Here is a 19,240-nt window from a genome sequence, read left to right on the forward strand (position 1 = left end):
TGTTGCCTTGCAAGAAAACATAACTCAGAAGAAAATTCCTTACAAGTGTTTTACCCTTTTTACAAAAATGTGAATTTGATTTAAAAAAAAAAAAAGATCAAAGAGGAAATGATAAAAACTAAAAGGCACATTATGTACTCAGGAAATAAATCAATAGCCAAAATAAACAGAAGTATTAAGTTGGAAACAGCAAGGTACAGAATGAATACATCAGAAAATCAAATTACTGACATAAAGGGAGGGCTTAAGTGAACGCAGATAAAATCCTGAGACATTGAAAATCAGGGAGACGCTAATAAAGGGAGATCTTGAAGTAGGCAATTGTGCCCAGCACAGAACCCAATAAATGAAGAAGTACTTGAAAACAGAACACCGGAAAAGTCTCCCAGAAATGAAGGAACCCACAAAACAACCAAGCCCACTCTATTCCAGGCAAATGGCTAGAATAACTGGAACTGAGATAAGATAGATCCTAATTAACTTATTATGATTCCAGACTACAGAGGGATCTTCAGGCCACCAAGCAAAAGTCAGGCATTTGCAAGAGAGACAAAAGAAAGCTCCAAGTCCCAAGAAAGTGTGCCCTAGGAACTTCCAGTCAGCCAAGCTATCTTTCTCCTACCAAGATCCCAGGCAGAGATCCTGGCTCAGGCACGGGTGACCCTTCTCCAAAAACATCCTTGTCCATGGAACAGAGCTGAATAGGGAGCAGGAATGGAGATGCTATTGTGAGAAGACTGGATGAATACACTAAAGCTACTTAAATACAGAACCCTGCTTTACAAAACAGGATGTGAAGGTTGCAAACTCAGACAAGATCAAAACAATGGATGGCTAACAGAAATTGGAAGATGGAACACAGAGAAAGCATAGATGGTGCTGATTTCCTTTTCTTACTGCAATTTTTTAGACAATCCAGTCTAAAATTAAAATATGTCATAAAAAATACACAGTCATGCCAAATTTTCATTTTGTTTTGTCAAATACACAGTCATTCCAAACTTTGGTTTTGTTTTTGATTTGCAAAATCACTTTATTTTTAAACCTTAGAAGGATCACTTAGGTACTAATATCTCTTACAGTAAAGAGATGTTTTCTTAATGTTCAGCAATTTCTTCTGTTATGCTTCAGATTCTCTTCTATAAATTTAAGAAAGGTAAAATTTGATTATTTAATTAGAGATAGAATGTAGAGTATATCTCATGTCACATTAGAGGATTCCTAGCTAGCAAGCTATTGGTCTGTCTATAGAGAAAGGAAGGTGCTTGGAATGGTGTTCAACTAATGTTAATAATAGTTAGTTCTAGACCTGGAGTCACTTTGTAAACAATTTATTCTCTATTGCTTAAACATCTTATACCAGCCAAGGATCACTTCTATAAACTAGAAATTCATGTTTAAATTAAAAAAGCAAAACCAATTTTCATCAAAATGTAAAACCTAGGGAAACTACATAAAAAGTTATAGAACAGATAAAAAAGAAAGAAATGCAGATCATTCACAGTGTCCTCCTCAGCATCAGCCAGTTCATAGTTTCCAATCTCGGGTAGGAAAGGACATCATAAAGACAGGGTCAAATATTTGACAAATAGCCCATTGTCATTTTCTCCCAGTAATCCATGATCATGATATCTGCATCTAAATATTTAGTCGATCAGAATTTACTTTGTTTTTTGGTGTGAAATAAGAATTAATTTTTTTTCCTGCTGTTTAGTTAGTTGTCGTAACGCCACGTCATGAACAATCCCTTCTTCGTGATTTGCGATGCCACCTTTGCTAAGTTATTAACTGGAGTTAAACAGCGGCAGGTATTCACCTCCCACATCCCAGTGGACTCAGAAGCCCTGGACTGCAGAGCCAACTCCAGCTTGGCCTCCTGTCCAGTGCCATCTGCTCAGGGAGCCTCTCTAGCCTGAATCCCCAGCAGCCTGTTCTGCCCAGTGGGTTCTACTTTCTGTGAAGACAGTTTCCATATCTGGAATTCCTCTTCTCATCTCTTACATCTGGATAGTGTGTCTGGGACATGTGACAGGTTCTCAAAACATCCTATCTGAGAAACAGTCTTTCCTCTGACCACTTTGTGCAGCTGAGGACACATGATCAGTAAAAGTCAGGAAATGAGGCCCCGGGTTTTTGTGTGTTTCGTAAACATTCGCTAACATTACATTTCACTTTGCCATCTCTGTCCTGGAGACCCATAAGTGATTACTTTTACTTTTCTCAATAATACTTCCCTTCTACTTTTCTTCCTATGTTTAATGAGTTGCAATTCTTGTGACATGAAGGAAACAGCTAGGCAGATGTAACCTAGAGAATCCTGCCATTTCAGGTCCCCTGAGGGCTCCACTGAGGAGCAGCTTTGTGTTGAAACTGGTCCTAGGTATGGGCACACCAGCTGCTATGAGTAATGCTACTATTTGATGTCCAGGGCTGACCACAGGGTCACTGGTTCCTAGGACATCATGTTTAATCAGCCAGTGGCACCTGCTATTCCAACACAGAAACACCACAGGAAGGTGGAAAGAAGCTCAAACACATAAACCCCTCAGTCAGAACGAGGAACAAGAACTGCTACACCTGGAGAAGACAAGGGAGGGTGTGGCAGCTTTCTTCAAATGCCTGAAAGGTTGTGATGTTGAAGAGGCAATGGATTTGTTCAGTCATTTCCCCAGATGCTAGAACTAGACTCACTGCGGGGAAATTACAAGGCAGCAGACTTGAGGTCCAAACAATCAAGTGCTTGCTGTCCAGAGCTGGTCTGGACAGAGTCAGCTTGTGAGGTGGTCGTCTGGAACTCATCCCCAAACCACAGGTTGTGGGTGCTGTCGAAGGATTCTGAATTAAGGAGAATTGGACTAAATGACCTCAAAGGTCTCTTTTAAGAGTATTTTATCCTGTTTTTAAATAAATGAGTTAAATATAAATGAATTACCATTTAAATTTTAAAAACCCAGCATATTTACAGATTTTGAGAGGTACCAACCACATTCTCATAGGGAACATGACTGCATTTAACAATGTGACTGTAATGATAAAAGATTAAAAATCAGCTTGATCTTCTGTGATTAGATAATATGATAGATAAAATTATATTCTACCTTTAAAATCAGCAGACTAAATATGTTAGCTGGTTTACCTCAGTCAATCTATGAATTTGGGCCATAAAAGCTTATTAGACCCAGAGTGAAGGGCTTTAAGTCAGACATGAAAACTATCTCAGAGCATCTGAGAACAAAACCTCACTTAGTCTTATTGAGTAGCTATAAAAACGAATGCTTGAAGCCTTCCTGGCTTGGTTCTAAGCTTAATCTCTTAGAGGATAAAGCTTAGAATAAAAAGCAGTTTCTGATTCATCCCCTCCCAGGGGTAGCTAGAGCCGGACAGTAGGACAGTACTGAAGTCAGCCCTCCACTGCTCAAGGGCCTGGGCCAGCAAGGGTTCAGTGTCCACAAAGGCTCTGTCACTAGCCAGCTCCTCCCTGCTCCTTAGGATGTAGAATGTCACCCTCTCGCCTTTGAGAGTCTTATTTCCTGCTGTCCCCAAGCAAGAGCACATACTCCTGTCAGAACTGAACACAAAGGGCACGGGGTCGTCTTTGGAGGCGCTGATGAAAACCCGTCCTTCCTAATTTTCACTTCTGAAGGTAAATGTGCTTATCCGGGGATTTTTCTCATTGTGCTTTGGGGAAACACAAATACCAGTGATAAACTTCATACGAAGAAGACAGAGTTGAACAGCCAGAGAAAGGGGCCTTTGTACCTGGCAGGGGAAACGGAGGGGGTGACAGGACGTGACCTCAGCATTCTGACGCACTGTTCCAGGGGAGATAAACGTGTGCAAACAAACCAACCTGAAGTTCTGCATGAACTGCCGGAACTTGTCCACTCTTTTGGCGAGTGGCACGATGACATTGATGAGCGTGTTGGCCATGTTGAGTTTCTCTTTCTTCACTTTGATGATGGGGCCAAAGGGCCGAAACAAGACCAGTCGTCTGAACTCGTGCTTGCTGTCCCCTCTGAAGGTGAGCTCATACAGCGTGCCTTTGTCCCTTTCTGTCCTGTAGATCCCTGTTAACACAAAGACAAGGAAAGACCGTTTCAAGAATTATTCTTGCTGCTGAGTTATTTATTTTTTTTATAATGGAGACCTCGCACAAAATGCCTTTAAAAACTAATATTGAATCTCTACAATTATTAGAAAATTTCAAAATGCTCCAAATTATAAATACCAAGAGAAACCCAAATGCCATCAATTCAGAAAACCCAGTTGCAAAGACTTCAGGAAAAACATGGGGAAAAGCGTATAATGCTCTGTACAAAACTATATTTATATTATTCAGAGGTATTCATAAAAGGACTGCTAGGAAATATGCCAGAATAAGACTGATTGTGATGTAGAGTGGGATGTGTTTTTTCTTTTCTGCTATTATTCACATTTTCTGCAATATGATTAGAAGAAGATAAAAATGATTATGTTTATTTAATTTAAAATGTATGTGTTATAATTGTCTCTTAGGAATTATGGCCATTTCAAATACATTGACCACAGTGATCTATTCAGGGCATCGTGGAGGAGCTCAGGGCTGGACCTGTGGGCTATGTGGCCCTTTGGAAGCTTCTGGAAGCATCAAAGCAGATTACATATGGGGTACTCAGTATGACCAGCAGACATATCCTTTAGCTTCACATCTTCCTTCCTGCCCCTGAGCAGCGTGGCTCAAGGCTTCACAGCACATACACTCAAGCCAGAAGTCCTGGGCTCAATCTTAGCCCCACAGATTTCTTGTATAAAATCACAAACTTTCTGTGCCTCATTTTCCCCACAGTTTGCTGCGCAGGGTATGTGCTTTGATACATGTCGACAATGGTGCATGGCACACAGTAGGCCCTCAATAAATGTTGGCTACCATCTTTCCCCTCCCTTCTTCTGCAGCCCTACTGTGACAGGGCACAATCAGAAGACACAGAAGCAGAAGAGATGGCAGTTTGTGTTCCCTTCAAACTGTGTCCCACCCTAGGCCACTGTGACTGAAACTCCACCAAGTGTGGCTTGTCAGCTCCAATCTCAGGAGGAGCCTCTCCGCAGCCCACATGATACAACTTCCCTGCCCAAAGACCTTAATGTCTAGGTTCCAGTTTCTTCCTAAGATCATCAGTTATGGGAGTTTTCTTAAAGTCAGAAAAAATAAGGAAAACTAGTCACATTAAAAAAAATCACCAGAGAGCTTTTATCCTTGACATCTTCTGCTCCCTGTCTCCTTCTTCCTCTTAATCTCATTGGCTGAGAATGCACCTTCCAGTCTCTGAGTAGCTACAGAAATAAATCTGCAGGGAAAAATGTCTGCCTATGGTGAGTCACTGGTTGTCCCGTGGCTCATCAACCCCTTCTCTTTCCTTCCTCATTCCCCTCTTCCCTTCTTCGGTGGGAACTATACCTCTTCACAAACGTCGCCAGGTTCTCGTCTCTGTTCTTTGCCTCATAGGGGCTTTCCACCCTCCAGCACCCTGGTCTTTCAGCTCTTTGATCTTCGTGAGGTTGGGTGAGAAGAGCCAGGTGCTGTGTATGCTCAAGGTGGCTTCCTACCCCACAGCTGTCCCACGGGCCCACCCAAAGACACAGAGGCATAATCCACTGGCCGTCAGCATGGTGATGGAAGGACCCTGGTGCCGAAGGACAAAGACTCAGTCCTCTTTGGAAGCCTTAGCTGGTTCCTTGGGAAACAGGGCACACTGCTCAACTGCCTTCAAAGTCAGGGAGGCTGAGAGGGTTCTACTTGGCTGATGTTGGAAAGGAATTCAGAGTCTTCCAGAGATGGAAGAGAAAAGATTTATTTCTCTGGAAGCTCACAGGACTTCTTTGAAAACATTAAGTGGTTCCCTTCAAAGTCTGTTACTTCTTTCAGGCAATTAGTTCCCATTGAGGAAACAGGCTCTTTCCCCAGCTCTAATGATGACCAGAGCAGCTGGTCATCAACTCCCAGGAACCAAAGGAGGCTGGGCTGAGTCAGAGGAGTCCCAGCGGGTCACAGAGGGCAGATCCGCACAACTGAAACCGGCCTGCCCGGTCGGGTCTGCACCTTGTCAAGCTTCTCCCACGCCACGTCAGCTGCACGGCTTCTCCTTTCACTAACGACACAGGCAAAGGATGCAGGTGGGCCAGGGTTTTTTTTCCAACTGACCCCTCTTTTTTCTCAGCACCAGGCAAAGAATCATCAGCTTTTAAAAATCTACATCCACAGAATTGAAAACACAGATAGCAGTGTATTCAAATCCGTCTCAAGAGATAGACACCTATTTATAAAGGACCCAGAGAATGCAATAAATGTTATGAATAGCAATTCCTGTAACTGTGGCCTACAAGTGGTCTTTTGAAGCCCCACACATCATCAGCCCAGGGTGACAGTGATCCCAGTCTGCACAGCTGTGGTGACTAGTGGCTCTGAGCGAGGGAGGGCCCCCCATCAGGATGGCCACAACACCGTTTGAACTGCTTTCTCACTACCTTCCACAAATTGTGCCTTGAAACAGTTGTTACATCAACTTTTGAGTATGTTTCCCCATACTCTAATTATTTTAATTATGTCTTATCAATCTGATTTGAGATTCCCTTAATTGCATCTCTTTTAAAGATAAGTTATTTAAAACAGTCCACCAACGCCCACACACCGCCACCACAACCACACTTACACACTTAGACACCTGCACAGAGAAAGTCCTCCCAGGTGGTCTGCTATGAACACAAAGGACAACACCTAAAGGAATTCTTTTGCTTCCTGAATCTTTATTTTAGTGGTGGGAACTCAAAGGAACAGAAAGGAAACAGACAGATGCATTAGCATTCGGGGTGGCCTTGTAGTCTTCGAGGTGGCATGCACTCATGGCAAACACAAAGTGGGTCAGCCACGCCAACACTTTCGTAATATTTTATAGGATAATATTATTTTATGCACTAGACAAATGAAAGATCAAAATAAGAACTTTGTAGCAAGCTTGGATCTTTTTCAGACACCCTAACTGGCACCTCTTTTCCTTTCCCTCCCTCCATAGATGCAGTGAGCCTGTGGGGCCACCCTTGGAGAAACTGGAGCCCTGTGCACTGCTGGTGGGAATGTAAAGTGGCTGAGCTACTGTAGAAACAGCCTGACAGTTAGCTCCTCAAAAAGTTAAACCCACGTTCACAGCCACATTATTCACAAAAGCTAAAAGACAGAAGCAACACGAACTTCCATCAACAGATGAATAGACAAACAAAACGCAGCATATGCATACAATGGAATACTATTCGATCTTAAAAAGAAATGAAATTCTTCTAATTTCTACAAGAATTCATGTCCTTGAAGACACTGTGCTAAGTGAAATAAGCTAGAGGATTAATTAAGCCAGGGGTTGCGGGGAGCAGGGCATGGGAAGCTAGTGTTTAATGAGCGTGGAGGTTTTATGTGGGGAGAGGAAAATGTTCTAGAGATGGATAGGGTGTTGGTAGCACAACAATGTGAAGCTCCCGAACATAACCAAACTCGACACTTAAAAATGGTTAATGGTCAATTTTATGAAAGGCACATTTTCCTCCCTCCGTAACTGCCCTCCTGTGGAAAGGCCTGGCACTTTCTCAGAGACACGCATACCCCACTAGTCTCCTTGTCCCCCCTCTGAGACTGCTCTTCCCACTTTGGGAAGATGCCCACAGTAGTCTCAATCCAAAGTGGTCCATCCTCCTCCTGACACTGTGTCTCACAGCATTTAAACTTTTTTGTCCTGAACCACTGGTTTTGGTACTTGAGAACATCAAAGGACCTTGAATTACCAGACAGGCCCACTGAAATCAGAGAAGCTGTGATTTCCCCACTTCCACCTGCCTGGTTACTGACTGGTGGAACAGTGCCTGGCTCAAGAGTTTACTCCCCAGCATCACCCTTCACATGCAGCACTGAATCCAGAACACAGAAGAGAAGCAGCAACCTGGAAAGAGCTTTTGAGAAGTCAGGATAGACAGAATAAAGTCTGCAGTGAAGCCCGTGGTACTGGGCTTGCTGGCCCACATCTAAGCCTCCCATGGACCTTTACAGCTTTTGCTTTTACTTACTATATAATCTTGACAGTTGTCAAATGAGTTATCTGTAAAATGTTGCAAGTAGTAAATTTGAAAGGGGGGATTTTCAGGGGAGATGGAGATATTTCCCAAAAGAAAAAGAATATATTTGTCCCTGAGTACCTATGGGGAATTGGTTCCAGGATCCCCCGAGCATCTCTAAATCCAAGGAGGATGCTCACATCGCTTCCATAAATGGCATAGGATTTGCATATAACTTACATACATCCTTCCATATACTTTCAATCCTCTCTAGGTTGCTTACAATAGCTATTACAAGGTAAATTCTATATCAATAGTTGTTATACTCTATTGTTTAGGGAATAATGATGAGAAAAAAGTCTACATGCTTTCAGTACAGATGTAAATGTTTTTGAACATGTTCAATGCAAGGTTGGCTGAATCCTGGATGCAGAACCCATGGATACGGAGGGCTGACTGTCTCTGGGAAAAGAATAACTATAACAAGCAGAAATGCTGATAGAAATAAACTGTGACAGGCAAACTCCTGATAGCAGGACAGGAGGCAGAACATTATTTTAAAAAATTATCTGGGTTCATTTAATATTAAAAACACCCCACTCATGTAAATTGTCCTTGAAGACATCCTTGAAGGAGCACACACCTGCTTGCTCTGTGATTCTGGAAGAGCATATTCTGCTGACCTTTTTTTCAGGAAGAGAAAGAAGTAAGTATGTGAGAAAGATTTTATTCCCCTCCCCCCCCAAAAAGTACTTTTTTAAAACTATGGTGCTTCAGTTACTTAGAAAGTTTTGCCTAGATTGTTATGTCTCGATCCCAGGCCACCAGATAAATGAGGCATTATTACAGTGCTGTCACTTGCCAGCTCTGATGTCGCAGATCAATAGTAGACACATGGTATTTGTGAAAGCAATGAACAGACTGCCATGGATCCCCAGGATCAGGTGCTAAAAAGTCAACAAGCAATCAAGGAGCCCCACAGTGCAGCTTTTGCTTGTTGGCGGGGTCATGGAATGTCCCTTACTCTCAGGCCATATCCTCACTCAAATTTAACCCTGTTTACCACGGAGAATTTCTTTCTTTCTTTTCTTTTTCTTTCTTTCTTTTATTCTTTCTTTCTTTCTTTTTTTTGTACTGGGGATTGACATCAGGGCACTTAACCACTGAGCCACATCCCTGTCTCTTTTAATTTTTTATTTAGAGTCAGGGTCCCACTAAGTTGCTTGGGGCCTCGATAAGTTGCTGAGACTGGCTTTGAACTTGCAGTCCCCTGCCTCAGCCTCCCAAGCTGCTGGGACTACAGGTGTGCACCATGGCACATAGCTCTGAGAATTTCTTTCACTGGATAAAAAATGGTTGAGCCCACTGTACTTGCTGAGGTGATTCATAAATGATCTTTTCTCACTTCCATAGACTGCATTCGGTGTGTGCTTGTTCCTGTCATTGATCTGAGCAGACAAACCCAATATTTAGTTCTTACTCTGTTAGAAACTTCTACGAACCTCACTTATTTAGAGCTCCTTCTTACTCCATCACTAGTATTAGCAGTCGACTTTCTTTCCCCCACCCCACAAAACTACAACATACCTATCACCTCACAAAGGCCTCAGGGATATCTAACAATAAGTAGGAACCGAAGGCATGTAGGATTCTGGAGCTGCAGTGGGCTGGGCTCCTCACAGGTGACCTGCCAGCCCCACATCATCCATTTTCAAGTGATGCGATTAGTTTCATCCTTGATATTTCTGGTGGCTACCAGTATTAATTCCCCCAGATCACGTTCTATATTAGAGGTGCAGAGATGAACAAGATAAAATAGCGGGGCTTTCAGAATTCACGTTCTAGGGAAGAACACACAAAGGTAAGCAAGACGGCACAAGTAATCTGGTAAGCACCTCCCAGAGTCAGCCCCAGTGAACAGTCGGGGAGGCTGCGCCCACCTGGTAGAGGGTCTGGGTGGTTAGGTAGAAGATGTCTTACCAGAACTGAAGACCCAGTGGCTGTTTGCGGGGCCTATAAGATCAGAGAGTCCAGGCCAAGGAGGACAATGGCATAAGTGAAGATGCTGGGAAACAACAACAAACACCAAACAGCTGGATGGGTTTGGCAGACTTGCAACAGTGCCGCAGGCTGGGTGCAGTAGGAAGGTGTGGGAGATGAGCCTGAGGTCAGGGGCAGCCATGCCACCTGGGCCAGCTAAGTCCTCCACACAGGTGTGACTCTGTCCTAGTGCACAAGAGCACCAGGTGGTTTAACAGACAGGGATGAAGTGTGAAGTGGATCACATCACAGCAGGGCAGAGTGGGGGCGGATGACAGGACGTGAGCTCAGAGCAAGGAGGAAGGAGCCACCTGGCACAGCAGGAAATGACAAGGGCCTGAGCCAGGATGGTGGCAGTGGAGATGAGGGAAGGGGGAAGAGGCTGGTTAGAGAGCTTGGTCAGAACGTGGTTAGAGAATGTCATCAGCAGAGGGAAAGGGAAGGATGTGGGGGTGACTCCAGCGGCAGGTGAGAAAGGGGACAGGTGTCAAGGTCTGCATATGCTGATTAGAGGTTTGCAGTCAGCAGACAGAACTTTTTAAACACAGATTTGGGCATTCCCACCAAACAAATTGGAGCTGTGGGTATGGGTGAGATCCACCAGGGAGGGTCTGTAGACCAAGAAAGAGGCCAGTGTGCTCAAGATCTGTCTGCACTCCCACGTTCACTGGACGTTATTCACAAGAGCCAAGACATGGAAGCAGTCTCAGTGTCCTTCAACAGGATGGAAAAAGAAAATGTGGTGTGTACAAACACGGCAGAATACAACTCAGCCTTTAAAAAGGAAGAAATTCTGTCATTTGTGACAGCATGAGTGGAGTTGGAAGCATTATGCTAAATGAAATCAGCTAAACACAGAAAGACCAATATTGCATGGAATCTAAAACAATCGAATTCACAGAAGCAGAGAGTGGAAAGGTTGTTCTCAGGGGCTAGGAGGCTGGGGGGGGATGGGAAAAAGGAAGCTGCTGGTTAAAGGGTATAAAATCTCAGAGAAGAGGAACAATCTAGCAGCATTGTGTGGCGACCACAGTCAACAACAACGCATCGTGTATTTCAAAATTGCTATGATAATTTTTTTTAACATTCTCATCACGGGAAAAAAATAAATTGATGAGATGATGGATATGTTGATCTGCTCAATTGAATCTTTACGTTCAACACTGTGTAGTTTATACAGAGATGAACACATCGCATTATTCACCACAGTATACATAATTTCTATTTGATAGATTGATGGATGCCCAGATAGCTGGGTGATAAAGTAGAAAGTAAGATGGAAGAGAGTTTGGGTGCAGGCCTGGTTATACCAACCCTCCAGGTACAGAGGGCAAAGGAGACTGAGAAGTCCCAGGGACAGGAGGACTCAGAGGCAGAGGACTGCGGTGTCAGGGAGCCCAGTGAGGAACACGGGATTGCTTAACAGTGCCAAGCAGTGAATCACGGCTCAAAAAGATGGGGAGACACTGGCCTGATGGATGGGGCAAGATGCTTCAGGGTCTTCCCAATAAGGCTTCAGAGAAGCATCAGGACGCGAGCCAGGCAAGGGCGCATTTGAAAGTGGATGGAGACCAGGCGCAGCCGGCAGCCATGAATTAAGTGCTTCTCTTTCATTTCCTTGCAGCTGTCAAGTTTCTTCTTGCCGAAGGACCTGCCCTTGGCCAGGGGTTTCCCCTGGGTCCTCGCATGGCTGGATCCTTCCCACCAAGTAGGTGGCAACTCAAATGCCACCTCCTCAGAGAGGCCTCTCTACTCTCACTCCTGAACCCCTCACCCCCACCCCAGTCACTTGTCTCCCCTTTCAGGTCACCCCTTTCTAGTCTCCTTAGAGCCCACTATCTGAGTGTGTTTACCTACCGACCTACCCACCTATTATGTTCCCTCCACTGGAAAGTCAGCTCCGTGGAAACCAGAATGTTTATCCTGAGACTCCAATGTGTACTGGCTGCACAGAAGGGAGGGAGGGAGGGAGGGGGGCAGGGAGAAGAAACTGAAGGTGCTGGACGGACGGAAAAGGGAATGGACACCACAGGTTAGAAGGTAAGGAATTCATGGCTGACAGAGTGCGGTCTTTTTTAAAAAACTGGAAGGGGAACCATAACTCCTTTCAATGCCGAGAGGAAGGAACAAACAGAAGTGGACAATGAGAACTCATGAACGGATGGAAGGAGGGAGTGAGAGGTGGATGGATCTACAGCCCGGGAAGGACTTGGAGTGGACAGGGAGAGTCATCTGGTCCCCAAAACAGCACAGGAGAAGGAGAACAGGGATTCAGAGTTTGAAGCCACAGAGGGTGGGCTTAAGGATGGAATGAGGGGCCTGACAGGAGCACGGGAGGTCTGGGATGGCGGCGGTGGAGAAAGGTAGGTGGACCTGTGGAAGAATGCAGAGAAGCATTGCCAAATAACCCCAGATGAGATGCCCCTGGGCTGGGCCGTCTCCACTGACATCGGCACACTCAGCAGCCCTTCTCCAGCCACTGGAAGAGCTCAGATGAAGGAGGAGACAAGCAGGTGGACCAGTGATCCAGGGATGAGCACCACAGGACAGGTGTGGAGGGCAGGGCAGCGTCGCTCCGGAAAGCAAGCAGTGAAGGATGACAGTGTGGGGTCCAGGCTGGAGCAGGGAACCGTGAAGCCCAGGAAAAGGCAGTGATAAAGAAGAAGAGAGGGTCAAAGTATACCTGCGATGCGAATGAACAAGAGAGAACGAGACTGAGATCAGCTTAACAGAAGGAATGGGGAAAAGATGGATTCTGAGGATGTCTTAAGTTGAACGTGATTCAGGAGGCAAACAGGTCCAGGACATTGGGCCTCTTTGTGCTTTTCCGCTGGAAAATGGGGCTCTTCCCTTTCCCCCTCATTACTGCTCAAGTTTGCCAGACCCAGGCTACAGGCTCCTGAGGACCCCAAGTATGTGGATCTCTTCTTCACTCTCAGTTCTTGTGATTCAAGAATTAGGGGTTTCTTAGGAAGAAAGACAGACCTATCTCTTTCCATCACCTTATTTTAAGAAGCAAAAAATGACTAGAAATTACACAAGCTAGATGTCTACCCTGGACTAAAGAGAGTTGAAGAAACCGGGCAGGACAGGAGAGGTTCTGACAGTGGGAGCTCTTCAGGGAATCCAGCACAAACATCCGAGGCAGGAAAGTCAGGGCAGCCATTATCAGGAAAGTTTCCGAACAGCTGCCAAGACTTCCTCTCAAAACACAGTGGAGCCATTTATCCGGGACGCTGTGGGACAGCAGATACCTTACCATACAGGCAGCAGCAATGAGCAGGAGTTAAGGGGTCAAAGATCGAGTATTGTCCCTGGCCAACCATGACACTTGTCCTCACACAACTGTCAAACTGACTTGCCACCAAAATAGGACATACAGCCTAACTGAAACTGACATTACCTCTGACTCGTATCTCTCTCAACCACATTTACAAATATCATCTTGATTTTAAAGTTATTCTTCCAAAGAAATAAGCCACTCATTACTTCCTGTTATAGATGGTGAATGGAGGCCTTTGGAGAAATTTAAATAAGTAACTTGTTCCAGGTTACCCACGACATGATCAGACTGCTGTGCATGTGACTGGATTTAAGAGCAACATCATGTTTAAGTTCTTCTGGGGCAAATCAACTTCATTAAAATAGATGTTAATCCCTTTTTTCTGTTTTCCTCTTTTCTTTGAAACTGACGTTTGAGAACAGAAAAACATCATAAAAGATGCTTCAAAAAGTTAATCAACTTTCCAAAGAATATCAGACAAGTCAATCTTAAAACTCATCTTTGAGGAATTGATAATGTAATTTTTATACCTTTATTTTATTTATTTTTATGTAGTGCTGAGGAACAACCCCAGTGCCTCACACATGCTAGGCAAACACTCTACCACGGAGCCACAACCACAGCCCAACATATTTTTTAATCAACATTTTATATGCTTTATGGAAATCTGACAAGTACAACAGTTAAATTCAGTGACACCTTACAATGGCATATTGAGCATGCACAGGAACATTTGCATATAACGACCACTCAGGTAATCTGCAGAACACCCTACTGAGAAATTCATTTCATTAGCTAAAACTGATCATTTTTCGAAGTCATCAGCCAGCTCAATCCAAAGACTTCACTGAACAGCAGCTAGATTTCTGATTACATAAAGTGACTGTGCCAAATTCTTAAAATGTCTTCAGGTGTAGTTTTGTCATGTAACGGTCTTTATGTAGATCTCTCTATAAAACAATCCACACCTCTTCAGCCAGCCAAGAAAACGATCTAAATTTCAATCTGTACAACCTAAATGATGAACGAAATAGTTACACTACATAAACAGGTTCACAATAAGCAAAACAACCTTCATAGTAAGAGCGTAGGTCCCTGCTACCTGCTATTGTTTTATCACTAATAGTTTTGTATCTTCTGCTGTTTAAGAGGCACAGTACTTTTTTTTTTAATGGACTTTGGTGACAGTCACCAATGTGGAGAGTGAACTGTTTTCCCCTCAGGCCAGTCTTCTTTCTTGACTCCCTTTCAGGTTCCTCAGGGTGGGGGCAGGTAGAGTGCAAAGTCCAGGGAGGAGCTCCACTGCTTCCTAACCCTGAGGAGTACACTCCCAGCCAGCAGCACTCTGGGAGTGGGGTAGACAGCGGGAAGGGGTGGAGAGGCACCCAGCTCCTCAGCACCACTTACCGCCTTCCTCAGATATCTGCCAAGCTGCACAGGGTCCATCCGTGCTAATTCTCTGATTAACCTTTAATTCACCCAACTAATAAATTTATTCAAGCCAAAAGCAAATGAGCGTTTAACACTGGGAAAAAAAGATAACGGCATATTTCAGTCTCACATCTCTTTTGTAGTTGAGCAATGAAATGGGTGACTGTGGAGGCCGACTCTCCCTAGTACATCTTCCCGATGTGGTCAGTTCAGACAACAGCAGCAGCCAGTTCTGTGAGGAAATAGGAGGCTGTGAGCTTGGTCCTGAGTCCTGGGACACTGGCTGAGCTGGGGGCTGTGTGGTCTCCTGTGGCTGCTTGGTGGCAGGAGGGGAGTCAGTCTGCAGCTGGTCTAGAAGCTGACTGAGCTGCTCAGGACTGGCCAGTGTCCTCAGCCGAGTGTCTTCCTGCTCCAGCTGGGAATTTTTCTCCCTTAGTTCTCTGATTGGCTCTTTGAGGACTCCACTTCTTCTCTAACTGCAAACATCAAAAGGCTTTTTACGCGATCTATAGCTTGCTTGATTCTGTTGTTGGCAGCTACCATACTTGAACCAGAGGAGGTTAAAGGGAGTCAGACCCTGTCCCTGGAACAGCCAGTCCTGGCAGCTGCTCAACTGACAACACCTCCTATTTGTGGCCAGAACCATTTGATCTCTGAATGAGGTCTTACAGATTGATTCACTGTTAGCAAAAGAGTGCACCAGATCTGATCTTTGTTTTTCAGATATGGGATTAATAATAACACCTACTTCTTTATTACTCTATTGTGAAGGTTAGCCTGGCACACCAGAAGTACTCAGAGATGTTAGAAATAACAATAATAATTGCCATTGCTGTCACCATGTCATCCACTTTGCTCCATTCATCATTTAATGTATTATTGTTCTTGGTCAAATAGGCCAGGACTCAGGGTAAGTGTCTCTACTTGCTGTACTGGCATTTAATATGCTTGAGAGCAGAATACAATTAGTTATTGTTTTTTAAGTTGCCACTGTGGAACTAGAAAAAGTGAAGATTCTTGTTATTATGGTCAAACACCTTGTGATAGACATATTAGCATATGTAGTATTTGAGTAAAGGTCTTTTTTTTGGTACAGGGGATTGAACTCAGGAGTACTTAACCACTGAGCAACATCCCCAGCCCTATTTTGAACTTTATTTAGAGACAGGGCCTCACTGAGTTGCTAAGCAACTCGCCATTGCTGAGACTGGCTTTGAACCCACCATCTTCCTTGTCTCAGCCTCCCGAGCTGCTGGGACTACAGGCATGTACCACCAAGTCCGGCAAGTCAAGGTCATTTTTAAGCAATAATGCAATGCCTTTTTTAAGATGCAATACAATTTTTTAAAAAATGTTTTAGTTGTAGTTGGACACAATACCTTTATTTTATTTTATTTATTTTTATGTGGTGCTGAGGATCAAACCCAGCAACTCTCAAGTGCTAGGCAAGTGCTCTACCACTAAGCTACAACCCCAGCCCCGAAGATGCAATACAATTTTTTAAATGTATGATATCAACTAAAAGTTCCAAATCATTGACCCCAACATCCTTCTCATCTATTACAATCTTTTATCTGACTACACCTACCTCTGCTTTCAACCATCCAAACTGGTTAGCAAAACAGTGCACCATATCTTATCTGCACCATCCTCCACAATGTCTAATATAATTAGAACAGGGTCCTTCCTCTGCCAGACATACTGACTCTCTTGGCTTTTGCATGCAGGCTTCTGTGGTTGGCCGACACCCATGCCAGACACTCCTGGTCTAACCCTGTCTTCACCACCTTAAATAAGACATTCAATGGCTCAGGGTTCCTATTCCTAGTTTTAAGAATAGGACACAGTGTGCATTCAAAGCATCAACATCAACTACTTTGTGCTTTAGAGAAAGTCATGAGATGTGTCTCTTGTAAGCACTGATTTTATTTGAATGATTCATCTAATTAGTCAGTGGTGGGAATTCATTTTAGCTTTTTGCATAGGTTATAATATTGAATCCAAGGGACATTTGAGGAAAATGCATACATCTTTCTGAGAAACATCTAGACCACAGATAAACCACAGACTGCCAAAGATCAAGAAAAAATAAATATGTCTAAAAAACAGGTTATAATTTTTTTTTTTTTTTTTTTTTTTTTTGCCACAACAGGCTTTAGCTGAGCTGCGTTCGTCTCTGCCAGTAGAAACTGGTAAGCTTGGGAAATACAGGTTTTTGGACCCCACACCAGAACTGTTAAACCAAGGTCTGAGGACCAGCTTTTGGGAACTACAGGTTTACCCCGAAATGGTACATGTTGAGTCTTAATGAAGAATTAACCATTGTAATAAATAATAACCAATGATGGTCCAAATCAGTGGAGTGTGATTGGTTTTGTCTCTGTTATTCCATGTTGATCACAAAAGGAGAGATGAACTGATGCCCTCATCAGTATAGAAAATCAATATGAAAAGCACACTTACAGACCCAGCTCTCCCCCTCCCCTTCGAAATACCTCCTCAATTAGAGAAGATCTAAAGCTATGGCTCAAACATTGACGGCATGTTTAATGAAATCTGAATAAAGTAGCATTTCTTGCAAATGTTTTAGGACCACAAGGACATTAGGTAAAGCTAAAATGATAATGAGTAGAAGGATATGCTATCCAGGAACTCATTCACGTCACGAGGATGGGCCTGTCCCCTCACTCCTTGGGATCTGACTATTTTTGATAATAGTCTGGAATATACAAAGAAGAATAAAGCATGCACCTTCCCTGGAGGGGTTGCAAATTGTACAGAAACAGAAATGAGCAGCTACAGCATTGCACTTGGGGGTGGGGGTGCTAGGAGACACTCTCAGCTCTGCTGTGGAGACAGGGAAGTATTTAAATTAAGTTAAGGAGGCCGCGCTGGTCAGCAGGCAAACTCAATATGTATGGGTGAGGAGGACTTTTTGTCTGAGCCAGCCATGGCCGTGTGTGTGAGCTGTGGCATTGGAGCGCATGAGGGGACTGGACTGACGTTGCTGCTCTGACTGGGCTGTGTGATGTACCGTGTCCCTTTTGCTTGCTCTGCCTATGATCGCCCCACAGCACCTGAGTTGGGTGTGGCTTTCCAAGATGTCAGTCAATCTGCTGACCAGAAGACATTGCCCAGCAACCCCCTGAAACCCAATCCCTTGCCTTATTTGGGTTGAACTTTCTCGAATGTCTTCCCCTCAGTAAATAGGAGGGTTTCAGGCAAGCCCTCTCTCTCTCTTGCCTGCCTCTCTTGCTTGCTTTGTGGGAGCTGAGGTCAAGGAGCCATCACTGACCGCCCCCCCCCAAAAAAAAAGGTATTTTCTGTCTCCATGTGGTTATTTAGTAGCCAGCCCAATTCACCTGGAGCCACCCTGACCGATTCTGGGCAACTTTCCAGGCCACGTGACCAGAAAATTTAAGAGTAAATACGGTACATTCAGAAAACTACCCAAGTCCAGGACGGCTGGGAGAGGGGGCAGGTGAAGAATATAAGGCATGGAGCACAAGGGCCAGGTGGGTTCCAGATCAGAGAAGGCTTTGTGAGGATGGCTGAGAGTTCTCACCATTTGCTACCACATAACTGTGATTTTGTTTGAATCTTGGTTTAAGGGTTTTCTTTTACTTTTGGAGAACCCACTATAGACAAAACAGAATCTATAACACTGTGAATCTTGAACTGTAAAGAGAACCATGAAGTCTGGGAGAAAACCCCCTAGAGATTAGCTTTTGGTAGAGGACTGAGTCCTGCACCACTCCTACCACCACACCCTTAGACACATACAGGGACACAGATGCACCTCCACTGATCACCAAGCGAAAATATGACTCGAAGGAGAAAGCAAAGAATGCTCTTCCTTTGGGGTGAAGAACACACTGGGAAACAACTTGAAAACTGACTGCTGGCAGCTGTGAGGTTTGTCCACCCCTCGGGAACACTCTTTTAAGTGGAACAATCTGCTCAGAATGTCACGCAATGTCTCAGTTGTGCTAAGCCCCTGTGTCGTGCCAAGTCATAAAGTGACACCTTAGGCAACAAAGCCAGGGAAAGTTCTTCCAGAGATGACCTGTGTGGGGAAAAGAGAGACTTGAATTTTCATTCCATTTTACCATTAATTTGCTCTGTGGCTTGGGTGAAGTCCATTCCCAAAGCCTCAGTTTCCACAACTGTACAGAACAGGCACTAAACAATGACAGCCTACCTTGTCCATGATGTAGGAACAGACAAGAAAGAACACCATTGTCATCTCAGGATTATGATAGTCACTGTCTGCACAAAATCCCTATCATGATTTCATTAACTTCTTAACGGACGCATTCTCCTGTGTGCTTCCTGAATTCCTGACCCACGGAATCTGTCAGCATACAAAAATGGTGGTATTAACCCAATCCCCCCGAAATTCTAGGATCATTTATA

At 44.1% G+C, this 19,240-nt stretch overlaps 1 protein-coding gene and 1 pseudogene across 3 annotated transcripts in view; both read right to left on the reverse strand.

The window, feature by feature from the left end:
- The window catches only part of Csgalnact1 (chondroitin sulfate N-acetylgalactosaminyltransferase 1), a 318,906-nt gene that overhangs the window by 39,568 nt on the left and 260,098 nt on the right, over positions 1–19,240 (reverse strand). For all 3 annotated transcript variants that reach the window (XM_058580407.1, XM_046447651.2, XM_046447652.2), the window contains exon 5: positions 3,851–4,067. In XM_058580407.1, the coding sequence (XP_058436390.1) occupies positions 3,851–4,067 (217 nt within the window). The remainder of the gene's footprint in view (positions 1–3,850; positions 4,068–19,240) is intronic.
- LOC131424288 (TSC22 domain family protein 1-like) lies at positions 13,930–16,784 on the reverse strand (annotated as a pseudogene).

The sequence above is a fragment of the Marmota monax genome, unplaced genomic scaffold (genome assembly GCF_021218885.2).
Source record: "Marmota monax isolate L192 unplaced genomic scaffold, Marmota_monax_Labrador192_F-V1.1 WCK01_AAM20220418_F8-fsc00040, whole genome shotgun sequence".
NCBI classification, from domain to species: Eukaryota; Metazoa; Chordata; class Mammalia; order Rodentia; family Sciuridae; genus Marmota; species Marmota monax.